General features: G+C 49.9%; 1 protein-coding gene across 1 annotated transcript; it reads left to right on the top strand.

Moving 5' to 3' along the window:
- Nucleotides 1-11,494: 11,494 nt before the first annotated feature.
- LOC119312411 (non-specific lipid-transfer protein A-like) lies at nt 11,495-11,982 on the top strand. Its single transcript, XM_037588142.1, has one exon. It carries the CDS (start codon nt 11,539-11,541, stop codon nt 11,980-11,982), a length of 444 nt encoding a protein of 147 aa, XP_037444039.1. The 5' UTR covers nt 11,495-11,538.
- Nucleotides 11,983-18,751: the final 6,769 nt, after the last annotated feature.

Below are 18,751 nucleotides of genomic sequence, written 5' to 3' on the forward strand. Positions count from 1 at the left end.
AAAGAACGAAAGAAGAGACAAATAAGTCGCCAGCAAAGAAGATCGCCGGGAAGATCCGGCCCGACTGCTCAGCAGTCGGCCCGAATCTCGGGGACTACAGCCCGCGGGTGCGCCAGCGCGCCCCCGCGAAGAAGAAGAACTTACTCCGGTTTTCTGACAAGTCGGCAGCCCGCTTGCTTAACTCCTCAACATTACGGTTGAAGGCAGTGGCGCGGAGGTTGTGATACTCCTGCAATAAGTCATTGAAGACAAAGTTAGTATTTGGAACTCGTCAGAGGGAGTTCCGAACCGCCTGCTCAGCAGCCGTCCTGGAACTCGGGGACTACACCCAATGGGTGCGCTGGCGCGCCCCCACAGAGAAAAAACAAGAATCAAAAAGGGAAAGAAACTTACTCGGACGGCCGTTCGTGCGGCCAGATGCGCTCTGGTGCAGGCTTGAAGGGCGTCGCCTTCGGCCCGCAGCTTCGCCTAGACTTCCATAAGCAGTTGATTTAGCGGCCCGGTGCCGCCTCCGCGCAACCACCCGGTGGGTGCGGCGCTTGTGGCCTCATCGTCTAGGGTTGCCGAGCTGGCAGCTCCGGTCTCCCGAGGTCGCGGCGCCGAGGTCGCCCTCTCAAGACGGCGGCGCACCGGCGAGGCGACTTGGAGAAGCAGCCGCGCCTCGGCCTCGTCCATGACCGGCGGCTCCAACGGACCCACCGGCTGCTTGCCGTGCGGTCTTCCAGACGGCGGTGGAGGCGGCGGTGGCGGCACGAGAGTGTCCGACATAGAAGCCTCGCCGCCCTCCTTCTCCACGACGGGGTTCTCGGTGCCGGCCTCTCCAGTCTGCCCCGTGAACTCCGGAGGCGGCGGTGCAGACGACAGTGGGGGGACGAGCATCGCCGATCGGCGACGCGCGACCTCCTCGGCATGCCGTCTCGCCGCAAGGGCGGCTTCGGCGTCCTCCAGCTTCTTTTGGTCGGAGGCGGCCGCCCTGTCGGCCTCCGCCTTCTCCAGACGTTCGGCCTCCTCCTCCTCGCGCTTCTCCCGCGCATTTCGCTCCGTCGCCTCTCGGAGGTCGGCGGCAGGGTCGGCCCGCCGAGTGTTGGCGGACGTCTCTGCCGACCCCATGACGGAGGGGATGGCGACTCTCTCAAGGGAAAGAGGGGCCCTGAAGAAGAGCAGAGGGAGCATAAAAGAAAACTCGGACAAGATTCAACAAAGGAAATAAAAAAGCGTAAAGACTTACGCAGAGACTAACGGCGGCCTTCTCACTTCCCTTCGGAAGCGGTTGGCCTTCGCGGCCGCCTCCACCCGTCTAGTCGCAGCAGCCGCCCCCTTTATCTTCTTCAACTTGCCGCCAGGCGCACTCGGCCCGGCGTGACACCTCTTCAAACCGCCTTGGCCGGCGGAGGCACCGACCTTCGGCTAGTGGCGCGGGGCGACCTCCCCTTCGGCGTCGTCATCAGGCCAGTCGACGAAGGTGGCCGAGGGCCTGAAGTCGCCTTTCGCTCCTTCTCCCCCGCCTTCGGCGTCAGCTTCCATCGCCGCCGCCCCCAAGTCGGGATTGTCGACGTCGCTCTCCGCACGGTCGGGAACATACTCGCGGGGCTGTCTCGTGGTGCCGGCTGCGGGTTGCATAAGAGGATTCTGGCTCAGAAGAAACCAACAAGAGTCAGAAGCCGGAGTCGGCCGCAAGGAAGACAAAACAATAAGGGGACGCGACTTACCACTGGTGGGGGGTTGTCGCGCGAGTATGGATCCTTGCCGAACTGCCAGTCCTCCTCGAACTCGCAGTGCGCGATATGGTTCACCAAGTTCGCCACCTCCTTGCGGGGCATCTCCTTGGTGCTCATCCGACTTGGGTCTCGGAGGCCGCTCATCTGACAGATCAGGTGAGGCCAACCTTGGAGCGGGAGAACTCGGCGCGCCACGAAGGCGGCCAGCAAGTCGGCCCCGATGAGACCCTCCGACTGTATCAAGACTCGGAGTCGCGCTACGGCGGCGGCTTTGGCGAGAGTCAGCGACTTGACTCGGTGAGACCAGCTGGGGAGCCTCCCAGTTAGGGGGGCGGCGTTGTAAGGCGGCAGGTTGACCCAGTCGCCGTCGGAAGCGAGGTTCTTCACGTAGAAGTACGAGCGCTGCCACATCTTCACCGACTTGATCAACGTGATGGGAGGAAAGGGGTTGTCGGCCGTCGAGCGCCGCACCGCGATGTAGGCGCCGCACTGAGCCGGCACACCGGCGACGTGCGTGTCGAGCTTAGAAGAGAAGAATTCTCCCCACAACTCGATGGTGGGGAACGCCGAGGAAACCTTCGCACAGAGTGGCGAAGGCGGAGAGCAACACCACCGTGTTTGGAGTGAGGTGGTGCGGTTGAAGGCTGTGGAACTCCAAGAACGAGCGGAAGAAGCCGCTCGCCGGCAGCCCCAGGCCGCGCATGAGGTGCGAGCGGAAGATGACCCGCTTGCCCTCCTCCGGCGCCGGCCGGATCTCCCCCTCCGGCGCGGCACGGGCGCGCACGAGGTCCACGCTGGGGAGACGGCGTGTCCGGCAGAGGAACTCGATGTGTTCTTCTTCTACCTCCGAGCCGTCCCACACGCCGGAGCGCACGGCGGGGGCCGCGGCGGAGGAAGAGCTCATCACCGTGCTGTGGAGTGTTATTGCTCGACGGCGGAGGCAGGAGGGAGAGAAGGCAAGATGAGGTGGGGGAGCGGGGAAGAGGGGCACACGTGCTGTGCCGCTCCGCTCCCCCCCGCCTACTTATAGCCCTGTGGGCTGAGAAGCCAAGGGGGCGGGCGTGGGATTAACTGCGCACGATGCCCCACGCCGCCCCATGATTTATACCACGAAGTTACTGCGTGCAGTAACGACGTGGGAAAACCAACCGTCCACGGCCGCAACGGATCCGTTCGTATGCCGAGGAACGGTAGTGGCGGGACCCGCCTGACGGCCCGTCCCGTCACGCGCGTGGGCAGGCAGACTGTCCTCTCCACATGGCGCCACGCGATTGGACCGCCCTGATGGCTGCGGGGAAGCGTATCAGGCACGCCGCCTGATTTCCCGCCGCGACTTTCGAGCTACGGCTCTTTGCTAAACATCCGACTCTCGACAGTCGGCCCAAGGGAAGACGGCAGCCGAGTTCCAGAGTCCGCTCCTGGAAGGTTAAAACTGTTGAAGCCCCACAATGCAGCATCCGCAGGGCTCCACCAGCTTCGGGGATTACTGTCGGAGTAATGGGCCACGGGTAGGCTAACCCGTGTTCCAGGACCTTTCAAGACATCGGGGCAGGCCGTGCCCCTCAGGCCGAGTCCCAGACGGCGACCCCAAGACAAGCCGAGTCCCAGACGACGACTCCAAGACAAGCCGACTTCAAGCTGGCGACCTCCAGAGAGGCCGACTCTGGAGAGTCGGCCCGTGACTCCTCCCTCATCACGAAGTACGATGCGGGGTACGGTCACGGCGTGGCCGTTCCCCCCTGCTTACGAAGGGCCGGCATGGCTATAGTGAGCCGTATCGCTGGAAGATCTCCGATGAGGCGCGGCACTGTTGCCATGCCTGCCCTAACCTCAGCCACAGTGCGCAGTACACTGTGCCCATGACGCCGGCCTGTACGACCCGAAGGCGGCAGGGCCACCTGTCAGTGGGTGGGCCGAAGGCGGCCTGGGCGCCCCGAAGACGGACATGTGGGAGTCGGCCTCCCTGGAGTCGGCCGACTCCTCCCGAGGGCCCCACGAGCCATTAACCAGATAGGATGGGGAATGGCGACAGTGATCGCCTGATAGACGGCGGCACTGTTGCCACGACCCAATGACCGAGCCTGCATCATCAGGAGTGCCGCTACAGTATCAAGCCTGTCCGCGGGACCCGCCAGTCGGCGGGCCCTAGAAGCCGGCGGGAAGGACGGTGGCTTGAGAGACAGACGGCTGGGACCCGCGCCCAGCCGGATTACTATTGTACCCCCGGGGGGTAGGCCTATATAAACCCCCCAGGGCACCCATGCAAAGGGTTCGGCCCTGAATAGAGATAGACCAGATAGCACAGGGAGGAGAGAGCTAGCCTTGCCCTGTCCTGCCTCCCGAAACAGCTCCAGAAGCACCATTGTAGTCACCTTGCCTTAGTGATCATGCGGAGACCCCGCAGAGCAGTAGTAGGGGTGTTATCTCCTAGGAGAGCCCTGAAGCTGGGTAAGTTCCGCCGGCGTGCATGTCTTCGCCTCATCCCTCTTCCAGGCACCGGCGACGTTCTACTCGCTCCCAGCATGATAAGCCATCCTTTGGCATATGTCGTATCCAACCCCCGACATCGACCGTGAAACAAGTAACCCCGAGACGACTCAATATTAGCAGACAAGTATAGCTGTGCAGCCTTTTGGTGGTTGAGATTCATGGTGCGTGTTTTTGGGGAAAAATACTCAAAAATCACCTTCCAGAGTTTCAAAAATTTCCGAAAAGAATGCACATTCACATATGGATGCATACTACTTGTGTGAAATTTTTCATAAGAAAATACATTGATAGGCGAGCTACACAACACATGACAAATTTGCGATTTTGAAAACATGAAAAGTGCATGTACTGCTGACTAAAAAACATAGTAGCGGTTTTCACTTTTTGTGTATGTAGCTCGCGTGTCAATGTATTTTCTCACGAAAAATTGCACACATGTAACATGCATTCATATGACGGTGTGAACCTTTTTCACAATTTTTTGAAACTTTGAAATGCAATTGTTGGATTTTTAAAACAAACGGGGCTCATGGAGCTGGAGAGATGGAAAAATACTTGCCTTCGCATTGGCGCCCGAGGCCATCATCGTCGGGATCGCTTTATTCCCTCGCGCCATCTTTCCCATGGCATGGCCAGCCAAAACCCTCCCTGCGCATCCGATTCCCCTCTCTTCTTTTCTTTCTCTAGCTACAAACTCGTTTCTTTCCCATCATGAAGAGATTCATTTGATTTGATTGAGACAGACGTTCTGAGGTCCATCGGTCGTGGAAATGAGGATCATGGTGTGGACGCTGCGGGGGGACCGGGTGGCGCTGGACGTGGACGGCGCGACCACGACCGTGGCGCAGGCCAAGGGCATGGTCATGGCCCGGGAGCGCGTCCCCGTGGCCATGCAGCGCCTCTTCTTTGCCGGCTGCCACCTCGACGACGACAACCGGACGCTCGCCGGCTACGGTGTCCAGCATGACTCCGTCCTCTTCCTCGGCCTCCGCCTCCGCGCTGCCGACACAACTCCGTGCCAGTACGTGCGCGTTGCTCTGCTCTGTCATAGAGAAATTCCTTTCTTTTCCGGTGAGAGATGTTCTTCTGACACGATCGATCGATGTGCTCGCGCGTAGGGGCGGACCCAGGACAAAAATGATCCGGTGTCCCATGTCCATCACATGTGTGGATATCAAGTAGTAATATACATTAATAGTAACACACATAAGAATAAAATCTACGTGCAAGACCATTGAAGGTATTATTCAAATAAACAGAGTAACCATTATTCTCCTTAAATGAATAACCGTATTGCGATAGACATAATCCAATCATGTCTATGCTCAACGCAAACACCAAATAACAATTATTTACGTTTAACACCGATCCTGATGGTAGAGGGAGCATGCGATGTTTGATCACATCGACCTTGGAAATACTTCCAACACATATCGTCACCTCGCCTTTAGCTAGTCTCCGTTTATTTCGTAGCCTTTTATTTCGAGTTACTAACACTTAGCAACTGAACCGGTATCTATTACCATGGTGCTACTAGGAGTACTAGTAGAGTACACATTAATATAATTTATATCCAATATACTTCTGTCGACCTTGCCTGCCTTCTTATCTACCAAGTATCTAGGGTAATTCTGCTCCAGTGACCGTTCCCCTTGTTACAGAAGCACTTAGTCTCGGGTTTGAGTTCAACCTTGGGTTTTTTCACTAGAGCAGCAACTGATTTGCCATTTCATGAAGTATCCCTTCTTGCCCTTGCCCTTCTTGAAACTAGTGGTTTCACCAACCATCAACAATTGATGCTCCTTCTTGATTTCTATTTTCGCGGCGTCAAACATCGCGAATATTTCAAGGATCATCATATCTATCCCTGATATGTTATAGTTCATCATGAAGCTCTAGCAGCTTGATGGCAATGACTTTGGAGAAACATCACTATCTCATCTGGAAGACCAACTCCCACTCGATTCAAGTGATTGTTGTACTCAGACAATCTGAGCACAAGCTCAACGATTGAGCTTTTCTCCCTTAGTTTGCAGGCTAAGAAAATCGACGGAGGTCTTATACCTCTTGACGTGGGCACAAGCCTGAAATCCAAATTTCAGCCCTCGAAACATCTCATATGTTTCGCGACATTTTGAAATCATCTTCGGTGACTCAATTCTAAAGCGTTTAACATTACTGAACTATCACGTAGTTATCAAAACATGTATGTCAAATGTTCGCAACATCCACAGACGACGTTCGAGGTTCAGCACACCGAGCGGTGCATTAAGGACATAAGCCTTCTACGCAGCAATGAGGACAATCCTCAGTTTACGGACCCATTCCTCATAATTGCTACTATCAACTTTCAACTAAATTTTCTCTAGGAACATATATAAAATAGTAGAACTAAAGCTCGAGCTACGACATAATTTGCAAAGACCTTTTGACTTTGTTCATGATAATTAAGTTCATCTAATGAACTCCTACTCAGATAGACATCCCTCTAGTCATCTAAGTGATACATGATCCGAGTCAACTAGGCCGTGTCCGATCATCACGTGAGACGGACTAGTCATCATCGGTGAACATCTTCATGTTGATCGTATCTACTATACGACTCATGTTCGACCTTTCAGTCTCTCGTGTTCCGAGGCCATGTCTGTACATGCTAGGCTCGTCAAGTCAACCTAAGTGTTTTGCATGTGTAAATCTGTCTTACACCCATTGTATGTGAACGTTAGAATCTATCACACCCGATCTTCACGTGGTGCTTTGAAACAACGAACTTTCGCAACGTTGCACAGTTAGGGGGAACACTTTCTTGAAATTATTATGAGGGATCATCTTATTTACTACCGTCGTTCTAAGCAAATAAGATGCATAAACATGATAAACATCGCATGCAATGAAATAGTGACATGATATGGCCAATATCATTTTGCTCCTTTTGATCTCCATCTTCGGGGCTCCATGATCATCATCGTCACCGGCATGACACCATGATCTCCATCATCGTGATCTCCATCATCGTGTCTCCATGGAGTTGTCTCGCCAACTTATTACTTCTACTACTATGGCTAACGGTTTAGCAATGAAGTAAAGTAATTACATGGCGTTATTCAGTGACACGCAGGTCATACAATAAATAAAGACAACTCCTATGGCTCCTGCCGGTTATCATACTCATCGACATGCAAGTCGTGATTCCTATTACAAGAATATGATCAATCTCATACATCACATATATTTCATTCATCACATCCTTCTTGGCCATATCACATCACATAGCATACCCTGCAAAAACAAGTTAGACATCCTCTAATTGTTGTTTGCATGTTTTACGTGGCTGCTATGGGTTTCTAGCAAGAACGTTTCTTACCTACGCAAAACCACAACGTGATATGCCAATTGCTATTTACCCTTCATAAGGACCCTTTTCGTCGAATCCGATCCGACTAAAATGGGAGAGACTGACACCCGCTAGCCACCTTATGCAACAAGTGCATGTCAGTCGGTGGAACCTATCTCACGTAAGTGTACGTGTAAGGTCGGTCCGGGCCGCTTCATCCCACAATACCGTCGAAACAAGATAGGACTAGTAACGGTAAGCATATTGAACAAAATCAACGACCACAACAACTTGTGTTCTACTCGTGCATAGAATCTACGCAATAGATCTAGCTCATGATGCCACTGTTGGGGAACGTAGCAGAAATTCAAAATTTTCTACGCATCACCAAGATCAATCTATGGAGATTCTAGCAACAAGAGAGATAGGGAGTGCATCTTCATACCCTTGAAGATCGCTAAGCGGAAGCATTACAAGAACGCGGTTGATGGAGTCGTACTCGCGACGATTCAAATCGCGGAAGATCTGATCTAGCGCCGAACGGACGGCGCCTCCGCGTCCAACACACGTACAGCCCAGGGACGTCTCCTCCTTCTTGATCCAGCAAGGGGAGAGGAGAAGTTTAGGGAGAGATCCAGCAGCACGACGGCATGGTGGTGGAGCTTGCAGTTCTCCGGCAGGGCTTCACCAAGCACTACCGAGGAGGAGGTGGAGTTGGAGAGGGGGAGGGCTGCGCCAGGGGCAAGGGTGAAGCTCCCATGCGTCTCCCCACTATATATAGGGGTGGAGGGGGCTGGTTTCTTGCCCTCCAAGTCCATTGGGGCATTGGCAAAGGTGGGAGGAAAGAAATCCCATCATTTCCTTCCCCACCGATTGTTATCCCCCCTTTTTAGGGATCTTGATCTTATCCCTTCGGGATATGATCTTATTCCTTTTAAGGGGGGATCTTGGTGCACCTTGACCAAGGGTGTGGGGCCTTGTCCCGACTACCCACGTTCATGTGGGTCCCCCCATGCAGGTGGGCCCCACTCCGGAACCTTCTAGAACCTTCCCGGTACAATACCAAAAAATCCCGAACATTTTCCGGTGGCCAAAATAGGACTTCCCATATATAAATCTTTACCTCCGGACCATTACGGAACTCCTCGTGACGTCCGGGATCTCATCCGGGACTCGGAACAGCATTCGGTAACTACACACTATTTCCCATAACAACTCTAGCGTCACCGAACCTTAAGTGTGTAGACCCTACGGGTTCGGGAATCATGCAGACATGACCGAGATAGCTCTCTGGCCAATAACCAACAGCGGGATCTGGATACCCATGTTGGCTCCCACATGTTCCACGGTGATCTCATCGGATGAACCACGATGTCAAGGATTCAAGCAATCCCGTATACAATTCCGTTTATCAATCGGTATGTTACTTGCCCGAGATTCGATCGTCGTTATCCCAATACCTTGTTCAATCTCGTTACCGGCAAGTCACTTTACTCGTTCCGCAATGCATGATCCCGTGACTAACTACTTAGTCACATTGAGCTCATTATGATGATGCATTACCGAGTGGGCCCAGAGATACCTCTCCGTCTCACGGAGTGACAAATCCCAGTCTCGATTCGTGCCAACCCAACAGACACTTTCGGAGATACCCATAGTGCACCTTTATAGCCACCCAGTTACGTTGTGACGTTTGGCACACCCAAAGCATTTCTAGGTATCCGGGAGTTGCACAATCTCATGGTCTAAGGAAATGATACTTGACATTAGCAAAGCTTTTAGCAAACGAACTACACGATCTTGTGCTATGCTTAGGATTGGGTCTTGTCCATCACATCATTCTCCTAATGATGTGATCCCGTTATCAATGACATCCAATGTCCATGGTAAGGAAACTATGACCATCTGTTGATCAACGAGCTAGTCAACTAGAGGCTCACTAGGGACATGTTGTGGTCTATGTATTCACACATGTATTGCGGTTTTCGGTCAATACAATTATAGCATGAATAATAAACAATTATCATGAACAAGGAAATACAATAATAACCATTTTATTATTGCCTCTAGGGCATATCTCCAACATTCAGATCTGAACCTATTATGTTTTCATGAATATATGTGAGTTCTTGATCCTATCTTGCAAGTCAATAGTCACCTACTATATGTTATGATCCGGCAACCCGAAGTGACAATAATCGAGACCACTCCCGGTGATGACTGTAGTTTGAGGAGTTCATGTATTCACTAAGTGTTAATGCTTAGGTCCGGTACTCTACTGAAAGGAGGCCTTAATATTCCTTAGTTTCCAATAGGACCCTGCTGCCATGTGAGGGTAGGACAAAAGATGTCATGCAAGTTCTTTTCCATAAGCACATATGACTATATTCGGAATACATGTCTACATGACATTGATGAACTGGAGCTAGTTCTGTGTCACACTATGTTATATTGCATGATGAATTGCATCCGGCATAATTATCCATCATTGAACCATTGCCTGCGAGTTTTTCACATATTGATCTTTGCTAGTTGCTTCTTTGTTGCCATTATTACGATTGCTACAAAACTGCTACTGTTACTTTTGCCGCCGTTACCGTTACTTCCATACTACTTTGCTACTAAATACTTTGCTGTAGATATTAAGTATTTCAGGTGTGGTTGAATTGACAACTCAACTGCTAATACTTGAGAATATTCTTTGGCTCCCCTTGTGTCTAATCAATAAATTTCGGTTGAATATTCTATCCTTGAAAACTGTTGCGATCCCCTATACTTGTGGGTTATCAAGACCTTTTTCTGGCGTCGTTGCCGGGGAGTATAGCTCTATTCTTCGAGTCACTTGGAATTTATATCTGTTGATCACTATGAGGAACTTGAAAGATGAAAGAACCAAGTTTTTTCCCTCTACTACGAGGGAAGGTAAGGAATTGCCATCTAGCTCTGCACTTGATTCTCCTTCTGTTATGAGTAAATTTGCGACACCTACACATGCACCTGCTATGATTCTGATATGTCGCGTGTTATTGATGATGCCACTTCTGCTATGCATGATGCTTATGATGATACTACTTCTCTATTTGATAATACTGTGACATTAGGTGAATTGCTAGGGTTAGAGAGAATGAAATTATTGAAACTGATGATATTAATGAAAGCGATGATGAAGATTCTCCCCCTAAATATGAATTGCATGTTGTACTTGAGGGTTATGTTATGGATGAAGAAACTGATAGAGACTTTGTTGCTTGCAATGATAGATATAATCTTAAAAAACTGTTAGTTAAGCTGAAAGAAATTTTTTTGAATGCTAGAATGAAATATGACCCTACTTTTACTACTTCACTTATCTGTGTTACTGATAAGGATTATGATTTCTCTGTCGATCGTGTGTTACTGTTGTACCTGAGGGTTATGCTATGGACGTCTGGGATGTGACCGGCCAAAATTAGGGCCAGTTCATCAGTGCCCCCAAAATTTATAGGCCGTATGCCCGTATAAATTGTAATGGGGTAAGGAGGACTCTATTCATTCCATAATACAAGAGCGTTTTTGATACTAGTGTCCTATAATATAAGAGCGTTTTTAACAGTCAAACGCTCTTATATTATGGTTCTGATGGGGTAATAAATGGTAAGGAAAAGCCAAGTGTTCTGAATCGCCGATGAATGTATGACAAAGAACAGCTACACAAGGTACGCTCACTTGCACGAGAAGCGCGGAAAAGCTGACGCGAGCTGGCGCACTGAGATCGTTATGAATACTCCATTGGCAGCAGATCAATTAAGCCAAGGTGGGCGTTGCAGTTGCACCGGCACAGTGCGGCGCTCATTGAGTAGGCCGGCGAGCGCCTTCTACTCGATCAGGGTCTCCGATTTAATAAGCCTCCGGGGAGCGGTTACGAGAAGAGCACCCAAAGCGGCAACGAGTACGCGGCGAGCGGCATGGCGCATTCAGGTGCTCCACCAACCTTCCTGACCTCCTCGCCCTATACATATGTCTACAGCACTCTCTCCAGCCCACGCATCGTTCGTCGAGAGCGTAGAGTACAGCACGATGGCGCCTAGCACTCGTAGGGCCAATGCCATCCTCGTCGTGGTGATGCTCCTCGCGGCTGCCATGGCAGCGCTGGCAGCCGACGTGCTGGTCGCCGAGGCGGCGGCTGAGGTGTCGTGCGGGGACGCGGTGAGCGCGCTGATCCCGTGCGGGTCGTTCCTGGTGGGCGCCGTCGCCGGGGCGCCGAGCGAGAGCTGCTGCCGCGGCGCGCAGGGGCTGCGGAGGACGGCGGGCACGCCAGGCGCGCGGCGCGCGCTCTGCAGGTGCCTGGAGCAGTCCGGCCCGTCCTTCGGCGTGCTCCCGGACCGCGCCCGGCAGCTACCCGCGCTCTGCAAGCTCGGCATCTCCATCCCCGTCAGCCCCCACACCGACTGCGACAAGTAAGCCCTCGCACCACTTGCGGAGTGCACTGGGGATTTTGCATGCATGGAAAAATGCTAGCTCGATCGTCAAACTTGTTGATTCACATGGCGCATTTGCATGCATGCAGGATACAGTGAGCGACCGATCGGCGGGCGAACTGATGGTCCGACGCATGCACGCGGGTGGCGTGAAGTGATGGCACGAAGTGTTCGATGGAGGAGTTCATGGCTGAATAAATTGCTAAACAGTATAACACAGCTACCTAGAACCCCTCACAGCGATTTAATATTTCTGGCCGTCAGATCAGGCTAATGACGTTCGAGATGGGTCTATCCTGCCACAAGGTGCCTATGGTCGTTTTGGCTCACCGTAGCAGGCCGCTGCTCCGCATAGCGATCTGGGAATCCTCTCATTAATCAGGCCGGCTGAACGGGACAACCTACGTAGGCCCAAAAATGGATGGTTGAGGCCCATAGCGTTCATCCCTTGCCTCTTCGTCTCTCCGGAACCGGCGTTCTTCATGCGTTCCTCAGCGCTGCCGCGACGCGATATGTGGCTGTTGTTCTGCTCATCTCCTCAGATCCTCGACTTATGAATCAGCCTAGGTCCTTTCTTCTTTTCACCAATACGGCGATCGTCTCCTCTGGATCTGGTCCGCGAGCTGCTTAGTTTCAACCATGCGGCACCGACCCACGCTGTCAGTGTCCTTCTCCAGCTTTCCTCGGCGTGCATGGGCCTCCATGTTGTTCCCTGTTTCCCATAGATGAGGAGACGAATTGTTCAATGTATAATCTGTCATCTAGGAGCAGGGAGTGGCTTGGCGATGATACAAAGAGTTGTCAAGCGGTGACCAACATGTCCACTTGACTTTCCTTTCTTTTTTTGGGTTTTATGTTGGTCCACCCCTGTTGCTTCACTCCTCGTTGAGCTCTTTCAGTGTTTTCTTAGAACCCTGTTCGATCTTTTAATATGCCTTTTCTGATTTGCCTTTTAGCAGGTTTCAGAGTTTGCGTAATTTAGAACAGAATCATCAAACAAGTGAAGACTGAAGAACGGAGCACCTGATATTGGAAAAGTCCAACCTTATGTCAAGTTCCTGATAGTAAAGTTTCAGGTTGCAAACCGTGCTCAAAAGATAGAGAGCTAAATCCAAGGGTAAGCCATCACATTTTGAAACCAATGATCAAACTGGAGCCATCGCTCAACATTTGTACCAATTTCACTTGCCTTCAGAAGATCTGGTACAACATGAATTTGTTTTTCCCTCGAGACCCTTTTGTTCCCATGATTTATTTATTTATGCTGAAAACAATGTGTTGATTGCAGCTTGAAGGAAGTGTTTATTCTCTACTTGTACACACATAAATTCATGGTCGGTCATGTAGGCAAAACCGATCTGAAAAGATAAAATTATTCGTGGTAATATTATGATGAAACTATTTTGTGTGAGAAGAGAACTACTGTGACGAAACTTGTACTGCAGGTACCTTTCCGTTTCCGACAACATTCTTATAGGTGGAAAGGGAAGAAACGACGATGACAGAATTATCAATGAAATATTTTCCCGTTAAATGATGCAAAATGTCATGCCATCACATCATATACTTTGACTACTTCGGAGAGTAACATATCTAATTTTCCCTGCAAAGATAGTATTTTATTTGGATTGCCATTTTCTTCACACATTCTGACTTGAAGGAATGGGTCATGAAACTATATAAGGGAATCAAAACGTTGTGGTCCTTTTTCTTGAATCAGTTGGAGTAATGAAAAAAATCCATTCAAGGAACGGAATTTATAGGAACCATGTCAACTCACTGTATTGGAAAAATCTTGGTAACTATGTATATATTCTGTAGTTCTATAGAGAAGATAGCCAATTATTTGGAGACATTCCAACCAAGAACTCATCTTGAGAGTTGGACTATGTGCAAGAGCAGATGTTAGCTTCAGAAGATAGTCTCTAGATTATTTTTTCTTAGATCGGAGTTTGTACATTTTTTGCTCTGGTCAGTTCTCTGTTAAATCTCTTTATCAATATATTATTGCTAGGAGAGTAGTGTTCCCTTTTAAGTTTCTCTGGAAACTAAAGGTACCTTTGAAAATGAAGGCTTTTATATGGTTAGTTATCAAAGGGAGGATCCTGACCAAGGACAACTTGTGTAAAAAAGGCTGGAAAGGCACCAACAAATGTGAATTTTGTGTTGCCAATGAATGTATTGATCATCTGTTTTTCACTTGCTCTTTTGCTCGGTTTTTATGGAATGTAGTTGGGAGTGCTTTGGGAAATCCCCAAACACCCCTATCATTCTTTGACTTTTGCCAGAATTGGCTTCCATATTATACAGGGAAAGATAGAGTGGTTATAGCTATTGGTACGGCTACTTTGTTGTGGTCGATCTGGAAAGCTAGAAGTGAATCTTGCTTTCAAAGTTCTTTACCTAAAGATCCTACTGACATAATCTTCTCCTTATGTTCTGTGTCGGATTCATGGGGTGTGCTACAGAAAAGAGGAGTGCAAAAAACTCTTAAGGAAGTGACCAAGAGGTAGGTCCAGATAGTGAGGGACATCTTCAAGTGTGCTTACGGCCGGGGCCCTGCTATACGGAGACTCTGTTGAGCAAGTGTTGAAAGATGTAGCATTTGCGATGATCCTCTCTTGTTCTTTTGCTATAGCACCCTGTAGGTGCAGAGTCTGGTATCTTCAGGTTGTAGGAGTTTATTTCTCCCTGATGCAAATTGTTAGGCAACATATGGAGCGACGGAGCTTTGGGAGTGTTCTTTCGCTGTAGCATCCCGTAGGTGCAGTTTGAAGTGCCTCAAGATGTAGGAGTAGGTCTTCCTGGTGCATATGTTAGGCATCGAAAGTTAAGTTTGTATAAGACTTGATTTGTATGCTGTGTAATGAAAATGGGGGCCGTGTGGCCCCTATGATCGAAAAAAATGTTTGAACAGGAAAATCATGAACACAAACGCAATTATGTGATCTGTGGATCAATTCTAATTATCGGTTGATGATTATACCACGCCAACTATATCAAAATATTGTTATTTGAATCAATGAAATTTCATCAAATATTTTTATCATCCAAACTTTCTTTATTGTTTCTATTTTTTTAGGATGAACGGGTGCGGCAACGCGCACCTCCATGGTCTAGTAGTACCTGTATTTCGCCTGCCCTGCTACTACTGTAGTCATGGTTGAATAATGGATTGGTCTCCACTATTAATCTTTCGCATTCGTACGTACCTAACTGGATTGCAAACCTATTCACGTATCTCTCCTTAAAACCCGCACCCAAGGAATTACCACAACTCGCATAAGAATGTTGCTACCCGAAACAGTTCATCCACGCACAAATATCACATTCATATTTGTGTCGTGGAGGCTGAGAGAAGGGACGTCGACAATGACATACGGCAGAGCAATGCTACACGTACGAAAACTTACGCAATGCACACTTCAATTGCTAAAAAACCTCCTGGACAAATGCACAAACGATGAGCTCGAGGTCGACGGAGCGAGATAGCCGGAGGGCACGCGCCATTGTTGCTTCTCGCCGGAGTCAACGACGTCTGTGGAGCTGGGCTTGCCGGTGGTCGACCGGTTCGCTTCTGAGCTTGAGAGGGGTGAGATGGGGTGATCGAACGGCTGCGCGCAGGGTGATGGTGGGGCTGGCGAGGCGACCGACCCAGGCACGCGATCGATTGGCCGACGCCCAGGGCCCAGCATCGTCCTTGCCGTTTGCGTTACCAGCAGCCGAACCAAACACGTAGTGGTGTTCCATATAGTCCGTCTCAAAATGTAAACTACAACGCGATCGGGGCACCGCCGCCTCTTCATCAAACGCCCACAACCACAACCACAACGGCGGAAGCCGCGAGAACGCCGAGAAGGGACGCTGCGACGGGCGACGGCGCAAGAACGTAGGGAACTAGTAGACCTAGCTAGAAGCCAGTAGCCACGTACATAATAATGGAAAGGATAGCAAATTAACTACTCGATCTGACGGCCGGATGTAATCCTGACGCCTATGTATAACCTAGCGATCAGCGATGCTTTGGGCCTTTGGGTTGGGAAGTTGGCATGCTAGGCCATTAGCGCTAAATAAACGTATAACTACGACTATACGACAGTCGACAGGTCAGCCAGATATACATATATGTCTAAACTACTATACTTAGAACCTAACGAAACCTATTAGGGCGTCTCCAATAGTTGTAAGATAGGTGTTGGTAAATTTGCCACCTAGGACATAGTGATGATGTGGCATGTGTTAAATGTGGAGAGAGAGCAAAGTTGTATGTAGATTAACCAACAACCTTTGCACAAGCTCCAAGGTGAAATAGAGAGCAATCACATTTATTTTCTCACCATCTATTGGACATCTTACATACAACCCATTGGAATAGTTGTATGATAGCTTGTTGGTTGATGATATGGATATTTTACCAACAAGACTAACATACAACCTGTTGGAGATGCCCTTAGGGGGGCGAGGCAATGGGGGTGTCTGACCCCTGCTCGCACCCCCCCTGTCTCCGCCCCTGTACTCGGGAGTACTAGCTGAATCACTATTCACTAGCCCTTGACATGAGGAAGGCTGTGACTCTGCAGCAGGGAAGCCTGTAGGTGGGGTTGCTGGCTGCACCCTGGAGGTCTATGACCCGCTAGAGTAATGGCCACACCGCGCCTACCTTGACTTTTTTTACTTTGACGAACCACTACGTCTGACTTGACTTGGTGAGCGGGGATGCATGCAAGTGCATTTTGGTTAATGTTTTCTACCGACGTGCAGGTGCAGGTGCAGTTCCAATCGCAATGGAAAATTTGTCGCTCCATTTCTCCATTTCCAGGGCCAAGGCGAAAAAATTACTCTGCTCCATTTTTCAGCCGAGTTGCCGAGCGCGCGTGAGCCAACTTACGATGGAATTTGTTTCTGCGTTTAGGAGAAGATGTCGTTTTCTTTGCTCACGCGCTCAGATCAACGAACCAAGTTTTTTGCCAACAAACATACATACGACTCAAGCGTGCACGCACTTGTTGTCCAACCCTTTTCCCCCTGATTGATCTCTCTTTCTTCAAAGTGAATTAATTGTTTTTTTTTACTTTCTTTCTTCTTTAAAGCGAATTAACTAATTTTAATTTTTTCATTCTCACGAAATAACAAAGTCTCACAGCCAAGACCCTAACATTTTACACAAAACACCCTAAAGTTTTCGCTTCATTACAAACAAGGCCAAAATTTTGACGGCAAACCCTCACAAAAAAATTCGGCAGCATAACGCGTGGGGACATCAGGTGAAGATGTCTTGTAATCTTATTTAGCTTCTAACATAAATCAAGCCTCCAAAGAAGCGACACTAAGCAAGTTTTTTTTATGGATTTTATTAGCTCAAAATGGACCATAAAGAAGATACGTAGCATAATGAGCACACACCCGATCTCTGCATAACTAAGATGCACACAGCAGCCCGACAACATGTCAAGTCATTGAAGACCAAAGCTATGCAAAGGTGAGGAAAAAGGAAAAGAAAAACCAAGGCGATCAGATTTGCGATCGACAAGCTACAACAATGACCATATCCGCACTAACCATCTCATGACACCACATGGACAATGAGGTTCTTCAACGGCAACGCCTTCCGGAAGGAAGCGACACTTAGACGCCGCCTCACCGGATCCAACCACAAGGCCATAGTCTAGATTTTCACCCTGAAGATCAGTCTGAGCCAATCCAAGCAATGCCTTCAAGAAGGTAACGACGTAAGAAAAGCGTCGCAGTTGCGAGGTATAACCACTCGGGTCTGACCTAAGATTTTGCCCCGGAGCTCAAGACCGGGTGCTCGAGTAGCACCATTATGGAAGTCACCCACGTGTTGCCGTTACCACTTTTCTGCAATTCCATCTGCTATATGCAATGTGACCGTCTCCACTGCACAACCATCCCTCTGCGTCAAGCCGTCCTATATAATTTAAAACTCACCATCGAAGTCAACCACCGAATTAGGAGACATAACCCCTCCCAACCTTTCGATGACCATCGTCGTCGTGGAGCCGTAGGAAGTCACTGCAGTATTTTGTAGTCATCACCATACGGCCGATCGGATCTTAATCACCACCGCAAGGCATAGACTGTAGCGTGGCTAGCCGGCCACCACCTGCGCGGAAGGCCAACACCTCGCCGCCATGGTCCACATCCAGTGGGAATCCCTGCGCACACCAAGGTCCTGTTGGGGAACGTAGTAATTTCAAAATTTCCTACGCACACGCAAGATCATGGTGATGCATAGCAACGAGAGGGGAGAGTGTGTCCACGTACCCTCGTAGACCGAAAGCGGAAGCGTTATAACAACGCAGTTGATGTAGTCGTACGTCTTCACGGCCCGACCGATCAAGCACCGAAACTACGACACCTCCGAGTTCTAGCACACGTTCAGCTCGATGATGATCCCCGGACTCCGATCCAGCAAAGTGTCAGGGAAGAGTTCCGTCAGCACGACGACGTGGTGACGATCTTGATGTTCTACCGTCGCAAGGCTTCGCCTAAGCACCGCCACAATATTATCGAGGACTATGGTGGAGGGGGGGGGGGCACCGCACACGGCTAAGAGATCTCAAGGATCAATTGTTGTGTCTCTGGGGTGCCCCCCCCGCCCCCGTATATAAAGGAGCAAGGGGGGTGCGGCCGGCCAGGAGGAGGGCGCGCCAGGAGGAGTCCTACTCCCACCGGGAGTAGGACTCCCCCCCTTTTCCATGTTGGACTAGGATTTGGGGGGAAGGAGAGAG

The sequence above is a fragment of the Triticum dicoccoides genome, chromosome 5B (assembly GCF_002162155.2).
Source record: "Triticum dicoccoides isolate Atlit2015 ecotype Zavitan chromosome 5B, WEW_v2.0, whole genome shotgun sequence".
Taxonomy (NCBI): domain Eukaryota; kingdom Viridiplantae; phylum Streptophyta; class Magnoliopsida; order Poales; family Poaceae; genus Triticum; species Triticum dicoccoides.

Coding starts and splice junctions, on each gene's coding strand:
- LOC119312411 (XM_037588142.1), top strand. CDS start 11,539: ATGTCTACAGCACTCTCTCCAGCCCACGCATCGTTCGTCGAGAGCGTA.